We start from the raw sequence: 16,953 nt of genomic DNA on the forward strand, positions 1-16,953 counted from the left end.
AACAAACTGCGATGCACTGTGTGTTATGACCCCATTCTATCATGGCCGGCTTCACGTTTTTCAGCAATTTGAGCTACAGTAGCTCTTCTGTGTGATTCCACAAGATGGGCTAGCCTTTGCCCAATATTTATTAGTGAGATTTGGGTGCCCATAACCCGATGCCAAATCGCTGGTTGTTCTTCCTTGCACCACTTTTGGTAGGTATTAACCACTGCATACCATAGTTAGTACAACATCCCACAAAACTTGTCATTTTGGTGATTCTCTGACCCAGTCATCTAGCCATCACTATATGGCCTTTGTCAAAATTACTCAGATCTTTTGCTTAGCCATTTTTACCGCTTCCAACACATGAAATTCAAGAGCTGGCTGTTCACTTGTTGCCTAATATATCCCAGCCTTTGACAGGTGCCATTGTAACAATATAATCAATGCTATTCACTTCACCTGTCAGTGGTTTTAATGTTGAGGCTGATCATGTATAGCATTTGATCTAATTTGTGCATTAGAACAACTTAATTTGAGTGAACTTGTTACGGTGCAAGGAGGTTCCCAAGCGGTTAAACCATTGATGAACATTGTAACCTTAAAGCGTTGAAACGGTTCTGCTCACAAACATCAGCAGCTCCACATTCACAAAATGGCTTGAGAAAAATACATACATTTCTCAATATATTATATGAAAGGCGAGCTACTGACGCTCACAGCTTAGCAGTGGCGCCTCTCTCCGAGGTTTCCTTTTTCAAGCCTTGGAATCTGGTGGATTTTTGTTGGGAAGAATGATTAACACTGTATCCAGCACTTTGGGGGTTAAACTGTCTGATAATGATTTAACCCTTTAAGCTGAGCAGCACCCAAGGTCCTCCTTGCACCACAACAACATCACTCCAACTCAGTTGTTATAGTTCCTGGTGTATCCCTTTTAAAGCAAAATTTTCAGTTACTTGTCAGCCACACTATGTAATGCTATTGCAGCATTTACCAGGGTGTAAAAGCAGTGGAGTTAAGTAAAAACACACTTCACCTTCACATCCTCGTAGGGAAGTGATACTTCTGGCACGCATAATGACAGTATGAACACATACTCAGATATTCCCTTAATAGTCCCACATGTTTGCATGCACCGTGTGCATGGCACCCCAGGGGTCAATCTAATATTAACGCTGCGCCTAGAAAAGAGTGCATGTTTTCTAAAAAATAAATAGCAAAACCAATAGCTAAATTTAAGTCAGTTATTTAGATCTACAAACAAAAATCCCACTAGTGGCAGAAATGCTTCCACAATTCTTGCATTAACCCCTTAAGGACCAAACTTCTGGAATAAAAGGGGATCATGACGTGTCACACATGTCATGTGTCCTTAAGGGGTTAAGCAATCTTACAAAGAGGTCTAAGAGAAGCAGACGATGCCCAAATATTGCATAAAATTATATAAACGTCAGAAAATAAAAGTCATTTCAAAGTAACAATAAGAAAGGAACGTGTTTTCCTATAATCAGTACACTGTACTTCTTCAAACAATTATTCACAAAATAAAATGTTATCCTACATGCATTTTGTCATACTGATCTATTGGGCAGGTCATTTCTTTAAGAGGTTGGTAGCCAGTAGTCGATTAATGGCACGCAGGCTAATGCCACATTAGACCTAACGGGAAAATTTGCAAAAAACTGCCTGTTTCTTTGATGATTTCCACTACATTTGACTTAATTTGAAGAGCTATTGACATACTTCAGAAACTGGGCAGTGCTTCAAAATATTTTGGTTTCATTTAGAGACGGGGGGGGAGGTTTGGAAGAAACCTGGCCTGCCTCCAATTAAACGTCCCGAGTCTAACTCATCTGGACAATCATGACTTGTAAAGGAATGAATGCATCTTTTATAGACCTTAACACCCAAAAGAAAAAATCCACAAGGTTTAAAAGTGCAAAGGAAAGTCCACCCGAACGAAGAGAGTTTAAACCCCAGAGCCTTCCTTAAGATGCTCCTTCGATATTTTCAGAACAGTTTTGTCATGCCAAGAATGGGGATGTTGTCAAGTCGTTGCTGCGCACTTTTTCTTACGGTTATCCTCGTACACCTGACCCTTATAGGATGGACAAGATCAGAAAGTCTATACCAACAGGTGAGCCCCTAATACATATTAAATGTATCTAAGAAGTCCTTCTTGGAAACAGTATATGCCTTCTTCTCTTGCATACAGAATGAAATATGTTTGTACATTTTTGAAATTCTATGAAAAATTTGCTTATAGCAATATCCGATCCAAAACAACCCTGAATAATGTTCTAATTTGCTTTTTTCTATTTTTTATAATGAGACATTTTTCTTTATGTCATTAAACACGGATGGTAAAGGGAGATTTAACTAGGTTCAAGCAGGATTACATTAATCGAAAGTAACTGACGGAATATTTACCTTCTGCGTGTACACAAAATGTGATTTATTGCACACTTAACTTGCAGTGTACATGAAGATTCAAATATACCAAGAAGAGATAATAAACAACGTATTCTGGTTTAAAAAACAAATGCAAAGCTGTGTTGTGATATAGGGGTTTATTGACTAAACTCTGAATTGTATCAGAGTGAAATTAAAAATTTGGGATAAAAGACAGGTTTGAAAAAAAAAAAAATCTGCAGCTGATTTATAGTCACAGTTTGGTTATTTTAGTCAAGCTTTTACTTTTCGAATTTCATTATGCCCAAATTCCAAGTTTAGTTAATATGTCCCCTGGAGTTCTTATGGTATATATTATATATTTAGTACAGATGGACTATGCTCCCTGTAAAATATCTAGCATGACAGAAACTGCAATCAGTTTCTTAAAAATAATTAAAAAAAAAAAAAGTTTTTTCCCTTAATGTTTATGGCAACAGTACTGGTGGAAACTTGTGCAATTACGGCCCATTTTACTGTTTTATCTCCAGGGTATTTGAAAAGTATTTTGTGAAGGTTTCCCAGATAATATCACGAGACGACTGTTTACATGGAAATCACTGATCCCATGAAATAACTTGCTTGGAACTCCTGAACATAAGAGTTTTAGGGATTTGGATTTAATATATATCTGAAAAACAACTAGTCAACTAATGAGCCTATAAATTATAATCTGTTTATCAGTTAATTGTTGCCATACGATGTCCCATCTTGGAAACAAATGTGTACGAGAAGAAAATAGTATCTGGGGAAATATAAGCAAAAAAAATAAAAAAAATAGATGTCTAGCATATATAGTAAAGTAAAGCGGAACGCTTCGGACCTGCACAAGGCAAGCCTAAAAAATAAATAAACAAAATCAGCCTTGGATTCCATTCTGCTCAGACCAGATCGGGGAATCGATTCTTATCTGCCATCACAAGCTGTAATTGAAAAACACAAGCGAAAGTCTATAATTCTTTTATACGACATGTTAATTTGACCTTGTAAGTGTTAGCACAAGTCAATGTTGTGTTAGAGAAGACAATATTTATTCTTCAATAATGCACTATTTTTTTCATTTTGGAGTTTGTTGATTGTTGTGTTGAAAACTGGAGAATTATCTAATTGTAGTCTTCGTGACGATAACCTACATTATTTAAAGATACTTAGAAAGAAGTTATAAAAATGTGTTCTCGCTTTTTTTTCCCATGGCACAAGTAAATTCTTGAACCACGCTTACTAGAGCGAAAAAACAAAATCATGACTGACAGTTCGTATGTAAGTTAATCTCCCTTCCCATACTGGCATGAGTCCCACAGAACTTCCAACCTGGAGCTCAATCCTCCAGTACTGGAAAAAATGCTGGTGATCCTAGTACTTCACAAGGGTATTAAAGGGACACTCCAAGCAGTAAAACAATTTTAGCTTAATTAAACTGTTTAGTTGTAAAGATCACGCCACTGCAGTCTCACTGCTCAATTCTCTGTCCTTTAATTAGGTAAATCGCTTTGTTTATACAGCCCCAGCCACACTTCCCCAGGCTGTGTCTCACATAGCCTTTATGAAAAAAAAAAAAAAAAAAAAGAAAGAAAAAGAATATTTTTCAATCAGGTCTTACAGCGCAGTGTGTTTAAGTTAGACCTTCTTATCTCCAACAACTTAATAACTTGATAGCCATTTCAACCTAGATTACAATGTAAGTATGTGAGGAGCTACTGGCATGACATCCAACTGATGTGATGTCCAACAATTCTCTGTTCCAGCTATGAATCGTGTGGAAATCATTGGTAGATGATACTCATTATCCGCAACTATGACAACATTAAATAGTCCCTAGTAGGTCCTGCTGTGTTTCGGATCATGATAACTTTACTCACTTATGAACCTCCACTGGCCAAGGGGGTGGAAGGAGGCAATGACTATCCAAAATACACGTGGAGGTGGGTTTACCCACTTTTGTCACCAAAGTGAGAGTTATTTGAAAGCATGTTTATGATTACTATGTATATAGCGCCAACATGTTCCACAGCCCTTTGCAATTACTAGAATGCGGATAGATCTGCTCAAATAAGCTTGCAATCTTTAAGGAAAGGGTATAGACAGGGCCGGCGCGTCCATAAGGCGGCACAGGCGGCCGCCTAAGGGCGCCAGAGGAGGGGGGCGCAAAAATCCGAATCCCCTGCCTCTGGCTGGAGACTCGGATTTTTAATCTCACCTCTCTCCCTGCAGCCAGCACACAGGAGCCTGGCAGTGAAGTCAGCCGTCCTCCTCTGATGATGTCAGAAGGGGGCGGGACTTCTACTGCTTCCAGACTCCCCAGCGGTCCTGACTCTATCTGCAGCAGCTCCAGCCTGTCCCAGCCGACCACCAGGGATAAGGTAAGCCCCTGGGAGGGGGAGGGGAAGGGGAATAACTTTTAGTATGTTTACTTTTATTTTATTTTTTTAAATCAAAAGTTTTTTTGTTTTTTGTTTTTGCAGCCCCTCTCTACTGCCCCCACTATACTACCCCTGCCCCCACTATACTACCCCTGCCCCCACTATACACTATACTGCCCCCACCATACTGCCCCCACCCCACCATACCACCCCTGCCTCCACTATACACTATACTGCCCCTACCATACTACCCCTGCCCCCACCATACTACCCCTGCCCCACCATACCACCCCTGCCTCCACTATACACTATACTGCCCCTACCATACTACCCCCTGCCCCTACCATACTACCCCCTGCCCCTACCATACTACCCCCTGCCCCCACCATACTACCCCTGCCCCACCATACTACCCCTGCCCCCACTATACTACCCCTGCCCCCACTATACACTATACTGCCCCTGCCCCCACCATACTGCCCCTGCCCCTACCATACTGCCACTGCCCCCACCATACTGCCCCTACCATACTGCCCCTGTCCCCACCATACTGCCCCTGTCCCCACCATACTGCCCCTGCCCCCACCATACTGCCCCTGCCCCCACCATACTGCCCCTGCCCCCACCATACTGCCCCTGCCCCCACCATACTGCCCCTGCCCCCACCATACTCCCCCTGCCCCCACCATACTGCCCCTGCCCCCACCATACTGCCCCTGCCCCCACCATACTGCCCCTGCCCCCTCTACAGCACTTCTATTTCCCTCTATAGCCCCTGCCCCACCATACTGCCCCTGCCCCCTCTACAGCCCCTCTATGCGTCTTCCCCCACTATACTGCCCCTGCCCCCTCTATAGCCCCTGCCCCACTATACTGCCCCTGCCCCCTCTATAGCCCCTGCCCCACCATACTACCCCTGCCCCCTCTATAGCCCCTGCCCCACCATACTACCCCTGCCCCCTCTATAGCCCCTGCCCCACCATACTACCCCTGCCCCCACCATACTGCCCTAACCATACTGCCCCTGCCCCCACCATACTACCCCTGCCCCCACTATACACTATACTGCCCCCACCATACTGCCCCTGCCCCCACCATACTGCCCCTGCCCCCACCATACTGCCCCTGCCCCCACCATACTGCCCCTGCCCCCACCATACTGCCCCTGCCCCACCATACTGCGCCCCCACCATACTACCCCTGCCCCCACCATACTACCCCTGCCCCCACCATACTACCCCCACCATACTACCCCTGCTCCACCATACTACCCCTGCCCCCACTATACACTACACTGCCCCTACCATACTACCCCTGCCCCCACCATACTACCCCTGCCCCACCATACTACCCCTGCCCCTTAACAGCCCCTCTATAGCCTCTGTCCCCACCATACTGCCCCATGTGCCCCTCTACAGCACTTCTACTTCCCTCTATAGCCCCTACCCCCACCATTCTGCCCATGCCCCCTCTACGTTCCTCTATAGCGCCTGCCCCCACCATACTGCCCCATGTGTCCCTCTACAGCACCTCTATAGCCCCTGCCCCACCATACTGACCCTGTCCTCCTCTACTGCCCCATGTGCCACTCTACAGCACCTCTATTTCCCTCCATAACCCCTGCCCCACCATACTGCCCCTCTACAGTCCCTCTATTTCCATCTACAGCCCCTGCCCTGTCTACAGCCCCTCTATTTCCCTCTAAAGCCTCTACCCCACCATACTGCCCATGCGCCCCCTATACAGCCCATGCCCCCCCTCTACAGCCCCTGTCCCCACTATACTGCCCATGTCGTCCTCTATTGCTTCTGTGACCCCCTCTTTATCCCCTGTGCCTCCTCTATTTCCCTCTACAGACCCTGCCCCCTGCCACTGCCCCCCTTTCACACGCCTCTACTGCCTCTGTCTCCCCCCTCTACTTCCCCTACCCCCTATACAGCCCCTGTTCCCCCCATCCCCCTCTCTACTTCCCATTTACCCCCACCATACTGTTCCTGTGACACTGCTTTATTGCCACAGTGTCCCTCGTTACAGCCTGTGCCCACACCATTCTGCCCCTGTGTCCCCCTCTACTGCCCGTTTCCAACCACATTGCCCATTTGCTCCCACCACAGCCCCTATACTCCCTTCTACAGCCCCTAACTCCCTTACTTCACATCCCTTCCACTCCCTTGTACAGCCCCTATTCCCTTACTACAGTCCTTACCCCCACTACAGCCCCTCTCCCCCAATTGCTGCCCATATCCCCCACACTACAGCCCCTGTTCCCACTTGCAGCCATCAACCTACTTCAGTCCCTAACCCCCTACTACAGCCCCAATTCCCTACTACAGCCCCTAATTACTCAATTACAGCCCCTAACTCTCAACTACAGCCCCTGTCCCCCTGTCCCTGGGGGGGGGGGGGGGGGGGGGGGCGGCAAAATTCACCTTCGCCTGTGTAGCCAAAAATCTTTGCACCGGCCCTGGGTATAGACAAACGAGAGGAGTAAAAGCATGTCAGAGGGGAGGAGGGACTGATGGATTAGATGCCTCAGTCAAAATAAGCTAGTCAAAGTGGTTTGTAGAAGAACCGAATAATGGAAGGAGGTAGAGTGAACTGGTATATGGAGGCGAAGGTACCATGGAGGGCAATTATAACGAGAGGAGCATGACCCGGGAAGATGGTAAGTTTTCCTAAAGAGGTGTTTTTCAAGTGACTTCTCCAAAGACAAGGGGCAGCCTTTAAGAAATCCTGCAGATGAGAAGTTGGCGGTAACGAGAAGACGTTACAAAAAGGTCATTCACAGACCAAAGATACCGAGAAGATTTGTTGAGTAAAGAGGAGATATAGTGAGAGCTGGAGTTGTTGAAGTTTTTGTAAGTAAATGTTAGCAGTTTGAGTTGGATCCCGAGGGGTACAGGAAGCCAATGTAGAGTTTGGCAAAGGGGTGAAGGGCCTGGCAGCAGCATTTTTCAGTTTGTCACCTTGTGGTGCCACTCTCAGTTAAGCACATGTTTGTATGTAGGTTACCTGTGTCTCCAGGTGCCAAGACTGATTTTCTGTTGTTTAGTGGCTACTGGTAGCTTTCAGAATCACTCAGTGCTGGACTGGCAGTGTGGTTGGGCACCATCCAAAATTTAGACATATGATCCAGAAGTCTCTGTCCACATGTAGGCCGCAATGAAAAGAAGAGCTCATTGGGCTTGAATCGGATTGAACAAAGTCTGAGAAGAATTTCTTGATAGAAGTGAAGACCAGTAATACCTTCACCAAACACAGGGATACTGTCGACTGTGCGTACCTAACATACATTTCAAATGGACAAAAAGGCACACTGTAATTTCAGGGATGTGAGTGGGGTGTGGCCAAGGGAGGGACTGTTCTGAGAATTTTTTGGTGACTGATCATTTTTGCAACTAAAATGTAATTGAGAACGAGAACAATGTATCTTATTTACACAGACTTATTTCTAAACATGTTTATTGTAATTTAAAGACACATCATTGGTAGTATTATTGCTGTGGAGCTCTGTTATACACTCAGACACACCAACAATATGGAGCTCCTAGAAAAGAGGGACATTAGCATAGAAAAAAGTGATAGAGGGACTTGGACCCAAAATAGGAACTGTCCCTCCTAAATAGGGAGACTTGGGAGGTATCGAGTGTTGGATGCAGCAATATCCACTCAGGAACCAGCAGGACAACCCTGCTTATTAATTTCAAAGTTGCTGGTCCAAATGGCAGTTCAGGCTTATGTTACAAAAAGTCTGAGATATTGTACCCCCACATTTTTCTCAATAGTCAAACCTTTTCTTCATAGATTCCCCTCTCCCGTCTAATCTTAAAATCTTGTCTTCCATCTCTAATTTAACCCTATCAAGATGGCTTCATTCTCTGGAGGAAAGCTGCAGTTAGTATTATTTAATACTACTATAACACTATTAATTGACAGTATATATTTGGATAGTTCATGGTGTATTTCGCCTTATTTTCTTTTCTGGCCTAATTTCTTTCTGCTTCAACTCCACAGGGTGGCCTTCTCCCACCCAGAATGGCGCACACAAATAATGCACCCTAATATGTTCCATATTCAGTGAACCTTCAGATTATTCTTTTTCATTGAAACCATGATGTGAAGGGGATAGACATGTCAAACATTGAATACAAAAGTAATTCATTCACAAAGTTTTGTCTCTCTCGCCCCCTCAAGTTTACCCCCTTGAATATTGAGGTTCTTACTCTACGAGTCTTAACTGATGTAGATTCCTTTAAATCTCAACTTAAGCCCGAAACTCAAATATTATGTTTACAGATTAATCTATTATCCGATTTATACTTCACATATAAACTAGTCTAAAAACCACCTTTAAGTCATAGTTTGATAACCTTCAGGGTTAGCATGGCTATCTAGTCAAAGACGATGTACTTTTTGCAGACAAGTTCTGCTTAGGTGAACCCATATGTTAAGAGACTCCAAAAAGCCAAACTATCACCACTAACGAGTTGGCTCTGGAGTTTGTTTTATCTTAAGATTTATTTATCTAATCTACATCTGCCCCTTCCTGTGCTGATGTCACACCCACACCTATGTTGTGAGATAGGCATCAAACTTCACGTCCTCCTCCTCCGAAACATATTTGCAGATAACTCCTTTTTCGATAGTAGGTTCCACCAGACAGGAATTTGCTGTGCTGTATGTTCATGTGTATTGTACCCCTATTATACCATCTGTCTACCTACTACCCTTCCACTGTTGCATAGCCTGTTAATAAAATATATATACTTCAATACTGGGGCTCTAAATTAACAGTTCCATGTTGCATAGATTGGATACCAGGTAAGCAATTTGATTGACATGGTGTAACTCTGTATCGGAGTAGATTTGTTTTTGTTAGACATTACTCACAGAAACAGAGTTTATGTTGGGTAAAAAGGAGAACAAATGTCCTCTGTTCTATGACTCTGCAAACACCAGTCGACATTAAAAGCCACTAGCCAGGACTCTCCCGGAGAGACTATCCAATCTCCAAAATTATAAATCCAATATCCCACAGTTTGATGAGTGTCTTATACTTAGTTTGAATCTACTGTATTTATTAAACTGTGAATCACTGGGAATTAAACAAGTTATTTTCAGCCAAAATATCTGAATAGGAAAATAATTCCAATTCAGATATTTTTCCAGTTCCCATAAGTTGTAGATATATCTTGGAATTCATAGTGTTGCCATTGACCAAACTCCCACATGGACATTGACCTTGTTCACACTAGATTTCACTTCAGTAATAAACTAGAGGTCTTTTGATTGTATGGGTATTACTTGCGTGTCATAGATGTTGGGTAGTACCACTAATATCACTACCACTATGATAGGTGGACACGCTCAGCCAATCACAGCCACACATTGCTGCTCAAGCTAATTCTTCCTTATAAGCCCAAGCAACACATAGGGGATTGGCTGCTCAGGACTATCTTTTAGCATTTAAACATTAAAAACTGTTTAACCCCTGAAGGACCAAACTTCTGGAATAAAAGAGAAACATGACATGTCACACATGTCATGTGTCCTTAAGGGGTTATGGCTAGAATGCTAAAGGAAGGAAGGTGCCAGAAGACTCTAGACACTATAACCACTTCAAAGAGATAAAACAGTTACAGGGCCTCCTCTTAAAGGAGCACTATAGTGTTAGGAATACAAAGCTGTGTCCCTCTGCCTCTGTACTCCTCCACTGCCAAGTAAAGGGATAAAAAAAAAACCTTAAACACTTACCTGGTCCGTTGGTGCAGGGTTGGGCTCCTCCTCCTCGGATGGGGAAACCTAATGGCTTGCGTGGAGAGTGCCGCACGCGCTTTAGGCCTTCCCTATAGGAATCTATTAACTCAAAGTTTCCCTCTGTTTTTTTTTTTTTAAACATGTTGGGCATCCTCATGCAAAACACGAGGACATCAAGCATTGTTTCTTGGAGTGAAACTCCGTCAGAAGGGAAGTAGCGTCTCTAGTGGCTTAACACTGCAATCTGATGATTCATATTGCAGGGTTAAGGGAACACGGACAGTGCACCCAGACCACTTCAATGAGATGAAATGGTCCGGGTGACTACAGTGTCCCTTTAAACATGGTTTGCTATGCTATAATCGTTTAGAATTTCCGCTTGTTGACTGTGAATTAACATGAATTAAGTCATGATTGTTTAGGAAATTATTCTAACGTGTTTTTTTACCCTCCTCTTACAGAGATTTAAGCGTCAAAGCAGAGCATCCAAAACAGAGGTAAGGAGAATATTGCAAGCACAGCATTTTGTAATTTTTTTAATACATAAGTTTTTGTTTTTTTATATTAGTGGTAAAGAAACCCCATAAAGAGATATTGATGTTGAAGACAATGATACAGAATAGTCACCAATGATATAACAAAACGTCCTGACTTAGATGCTGAATTCCAAAGTGGATCTGCTGCGTATAAAAATAGTTATAGCTACTGTTTGTTTTAAGACTGTGACAGTGGTTTTATCAAAATAATTTATAGACACTTTGTATTTGTTTCATTACCAATAGCATTTAATAAAAGGTCACTCCGAGTGCCGTAATAAAATTATTATTCTATTCTTACTATTTGGCTTAAAGCAGGCCCGGACTGGCCATCGGGCATACCGGGCAAATGCCCGGTGGGCCGCGATGGCCGTGGGGCTGAGGCCGGCAGGGGAGATCTCAGGATCTCCCCGGCCGGCCGCTGCAGGGCCAGCGCTATCCGAGCGCCGGCCCTGCTGTGTGTCTCCATGGGCCGGTGAGGGAGATCAAAGATCTCCCTCACCGGCCCAGAAACACTTCCAGGCGGCCTCCGGCAGGAGAGAGGACCGGCGGAGCTCTAGCCAGCAGCTCCGCCGGGTCCTCTCGCGAGGTCTGAGCGTTGCCGCGGTTACCACGGCAACGCTCAGATCTCGCGAGAGTGAACTCTAGCCGGCAGGGGCTAGAGTTCACTCTCACCACTGGACCACCAGGGAAGGATGGCAGCATGGCACCCCTCCTCCACCCAGGCAGAACGGACCCCCCCCCCCCTCCCAGGATAAAGGTAAGAAGGGAGGGGGGGGATATAACTTTTTTTTTTTTTTAATTATTAATAATAAAAAATACATTTAAATAAAAAAAAATCACACTAACAGCCCCCTCACACACACATCACCCCCAGCCACACACACATCACCCCCAGCCACACACAGCACCCCCAGACACACACACAGCACCCGCAGACACACACACAGCACCCCCAGACACACACACAGCACCCCCAGACACACACACACAGCACCCCCAGACACACACACACACACAGCACCCCCAGACACACACACACAGCACCCCCAGACACACACACACAGCACCCCCAGACACACACAGCACCCAGACACACACACACAGCACCCCCAGACACACACACACAGCACCCCCAGACACACACACACAGTACCCCAGACGCACACACACAGCACCTAAACACACACAGCGCACCCAGACACACACAGCACCCTCAGACACACAGCACAAATCACCTTCAGACACACACATCACCTTCACTCACACACAGCACCCTCACTCACACACAGCACCCTCAGACAGACAGCACCCTCGCTCACACACACACACACACATATATATATATATATATATATTATATAAAATAACCCTCAGTGAGTTAACAGACAAAGAAAATTAGAAACCTAGAATGTGATAGCAGATAAAAACACCCTCACACACAGCACCCCTCTTACATACACACACACTGCGCCCCTCACACATACAATACGTCCAAATATATATATATATATACACACACACACACACACACACACACACACACTACAGCACCCCTCACACTGCACCACTACACACATTACGCTCCAGATACACGCTAGATCCCTTACCCTATATGCACTCTTAATCCTCTATATATACACACACACACACACACACAAACAGAATCTCCTATACACACTCTTGGTCCTTTACACACTAGATCTCCTACACACACACACACTGCACCACCTACACACACACTACATTCCTTGTCAGCAAACACATACAACATTCTCTAAACACACCCTCTCTACAACCCCTACACACACTACGTCACCTATACACACACACTACAGCCCGTATGCACACACTCGCTACATCCCCTATAACACTATGCCCACTATACACACACTCTCTACAGCCCCTAGCCACACATATTACACCACAAACACAAATTAAATTGACCTATTTACACAATACCACACCACACTCTACACACACGCAATCCCACATGCACCATACACTTTCCTGGCCCTTTTGTCCTCTGGTATCTCACCTGTGGAGACACCAGAGACAATTTAAAAGCAAACACAGCGCAAGCATGTTATTAAATTTGCTTGCGCTGCGCAGAACAAATACAGGGCCTTTTTCTAATGCCAGAGCTCTTCAGCGGGGCTCTGTGTATTGAACCAACTTGCTCACTTTGAGAGGGGGCGTGATTGGCATTAGTGATGACAAAACACACCCTCTCTGGCCCCGCCCCCTTCTTAGGGGGCCGCTCTGATTGAAAAATGCCCGGGCCTAATTTTTTTCCCAGTCCGGCCCTGGCTTAAAGAAACATTGACGCATCCTATTATCCTATGGTCATTGCATAGATTATGGTACAAGTTGGGTCTGTGTCTCTGTATACGTATCTACAGCTACTGCACCAAATGTGGCAGGTCCAAATTCAGGAAGATGGGCCTAATACATGGGCAGGTTTGTGAAGGAATTAGCATCAGGGACGATGGGCTCTTTGAAAAAGGGGGCATGTCACGCCTGCACGCATAAGCACCAAGATGGTGGGCTAACTGTACTGTCCCAATCAGGGCTTCCCATTGGCTGAGTGCCCCTGAAGGACTTACTTATGGGTTGAAATTCCCAGAAATTTACTTAAAGTGCTCTTTCTAGCAATCCTACAGACACCGTTCTGTTTGGGGATCAGGAGGACTTTTCTGAACATCTTGCGTCCCGCCAGGGAACGTGAGACTTCACAGGTCTGCAGTAAAAAGCTATATTATTTCCAAATATTTATACACGGTGCACGCTCTGGGATTTCTGCATTTGGAAGAGAAACAAACTAGCAACCGCCCGGTAGTGTAGTAGCAGAAAATGAAATGAAACATATGGAAAATTGATTTGTTTCCATAGATTTTGGGAGGGAGATATGTCCTAACAGTAGGAGCAACTATATAATATTACCACCCGTGTAGGACAGCACAAATTTACCAATTCATGTTATAAAATCTGTTGCTTCCATTGAGTTATTTATGATTTGCTTTTAAATTCTTTAATGGCAGGAAAATAGTCCATTAGGGAACTCAGCTTGACCCTAAAGCGTTGGCGTTACTATACAAAAACAAACTGCTTAGCTGAAACCAAAGAAATAATTTTCTTAAAACAAATGTTAACAGCCCCCTCTACTCTGGAAACACTGTGTAACTACATGTTACCTTGTCTAGTAGTTTTGACTGACCTTTCCCTCTGTATATTATAAATAAATATTGGTAATGGCATCGACAATGAACAAAAATACAAAAAGTGATGATTATCTTTACATAGATATGTAGATTTTTATATTTTGTTGATTAACGTAAAATGTTTTCTCGGTTTTTGACTTTTAGAAAATATGTCTAGATTTAAAGGAACATTTCAAGCACAATAACCACTACAGTGTTCTGTAGTGGTTTTGGTGCCAGGGGTGGCATGGCAATAACCCCATGTAAGTAGTCAAACCGTTTTAAGATTTGCAAGTTGTCACTCCCCTCCTTCACTACAGCCATCGGAGGGCCGAAAGCGCTCTGCCTCTTCTCGGCTGCCCTGAAAGCTCGAAGGTCCTCTCGAAGCTCGAAGGCACGGAGCAGCATCCAGGCAGACATATGGCGAAAGACAAGTTGCTCTAAAACGGTTTGACTAGTTACAGTGGGGGAGGGTGCCATTTCCACCTGGCACCAAAACCACTTATTGAACTATAGTGGTTATGGTACTTGGAGCGTCCCTTTATGGTTCTTGGAGAGTTGCACTCTTAATGGTTAAACATTACTTTCATTGATTCGAACTGTGACGTAAATGTGCCGCTATTTCTAAATAACCTAGTATATCTTTAGATTAACTGAGAATTTCTGCTCTGCTTGTGCACACACAGCTTTACTTCTTCAGCAAGTCACATGCATATCCTTTCTAACTCGTTAGACAGTAGCACTTGTAAAAAAAAAACATTCCTCTTTCTAGTTAAAGAAGGAAACATTTCAGGAATGTGAGGTGGGCAGAATGTTTACTCAATAACACTGTGGTCCCTTCCTGCTGGGACAGGACACAGAACTTCCAATCATGGCAGAGCCTCAATGTTCCAAAATCGTCTCGAGAATAAACATAATCAGGAATGCGCTCGGTGATACGTACCACAACTCTGACACTGCCTTTAGTATAATAAATACAATATCTTATAAGGCAGCGGTGCCCAAAAGATAGATTCCCGAATGTTATAGAACTACAGCTCCCACAATGCTTTGTCATTCTAAAGGATTCTAAAGGCATGTAAAGCAACATGGGAGTTGTAGTTTTACAATATCTGGGGATCTAATTTTTGGGAACCCTTATTATTATTATTTTATTATTTATATAGTGCCAACAAATTCCGTAGCGCTGTACAATGGGATATAAGGAAGAGACAGAATTTCCGCCATTATTAATTTGATTGTAGATTGTAAAACGTACCCTAGACAAGACACTGTCGACCCCCCCTAGAAGGCTCCCACCCATACCCATTACATATCTCCTAATGCTAGAAGGTAAAGTTACATACAGCAGGTAGCTTCACAGGAAGATGTCCATATAAATGTAACACTGTTACAGGGACAGCACAGAGTTTTATAAGCCGAAACAGTCATTTACACAGATTACGCCACTCTGATTAAACAATATTACATAATAGGTAAATTGCAGATAGCATTCATTACTGTAACGAAAGCAGATTGAATCAGTTAGTTGCAATGATTATATCACATTAAGAAAAGTACAACTACGCTCTGACATCTGCTACAAATCTTGGGTACATGTTTAATATATCTCTTAGAGATTGCTGATGACATAATGCTAAGATGACACACTACAATGATCTTTTATTTAAATGTTTGGTATTCGACACATTTCTAATAATCGTTAACCCTCTTGATCATTATTAGAAGCATCTATAACTAATACAAACCATTACCTCTATATTTTACTGTGCGATGGTGACTTTGGGTTTCATGAATTATGCCCAAGACTTTTATTCCAGTTGCCTGAATTGCCCCTGGAATTATATACTGGATCGCAATTTTCACCATCTCTGTGTCCACGGTTTTTATTTTGTATTTCCATTTAACCCCTTAAGGACACATGACATGTGTGACATGTCATGATTCCCTTTTATTCCAGAAGTTTGGTCGTTAAGGGGTTAAATTCCACCATCACTACTGTTTACATACGTTTGGACACTTTGGTCATAACAGATTCATAAAAAATGTGGTCTGCCCTAGTAACTGTGACAAATAACACGTCCGCAAAAGAGGTTACCATAAAAATATACAGCATATATAAATCCTTGATGTTTTTTTGCGGAAAAATATAACTTTACTACTCTACTTGAATACATAGTACGTTAATAGAAACTTTTCTTTGAACTGAGAAAATGTAACTTCATGTGTATAGCAATAACCCAAATATACAAAGATCCACGTCGATGTATGCTGAACAGTATGACTTTATCATTTATATGAAAAAAAAAAACACTGATTATTTATTAAGGAATTTCTGCTAAAAATGCATTGCTCAGACTAACTTATAGTTTACTATTTTATTATAAAAGTCCCAAATGATTATGTAAGAATTACAACACAGGTGATCCAAGATGATTTACCTATGGGAAAATGATGGTAGGATCCAAAAATCCTCTACTGAAAAGCAAGTGCCAAATTTGCTGCAATTATAATGGTCCAGGCTTTCCATGTATAGAAAATAATGCCAAGAGGGGAGCCAAGATCATTTTTCCATAGAAAACAATGGCAGTGTCATCAGAAATCCTATTCAAAAGTCATTGAGTTAAGAAAGCTTGTCTCCACTATCACTTAATTTTGTAA

General features: G+C 43.3%; 1 protein-coding gene across 1 annotated transcript in view; it reads left to right on the plus strand.

Moving 5' to 3' along the window:
* The first annotated feature begins 1,869 nt into the window (after window positions 1-1,869).
* ITIH6 (inter-alpha-trypsin inhibitor heavy chain family member 6) overlaps window positions 1,870-16,953 on the plus strand; it is a 71,244-nt gene continuing 56,160 nt past the window's right edge. Inside the window, exons 1-2 of the mRNA XM_063432714.1 lie at window positions 1,870-2,125; window positions 11,018-11,053. Coding sequence (XP_063288784.1) covers window positions 1,982-2,125; window positions 11,018-11,053 — 180 coding nt within the window. The 5' untranslated portion in view covers window positions 1,870-1,981. The remainder of the gene's footprint in view (window positions 2,126-11,017; window positions 11,054-16,953) is intronic.

The sequence above is a fragment of the Pelobates fuscus genome, chromosome 9, assembly GCF_036172605.1.
Source record: "Pelobates fuscus isolate aPelFus1 chromosome 9, aPelFus1.pri, whole genome shotgun sequence".
NCBI lineage: Eukaryota > Metazoa > Chordata > Amphibia > Anura > Pelobatidae > Pelobates > Pelobates fuscus.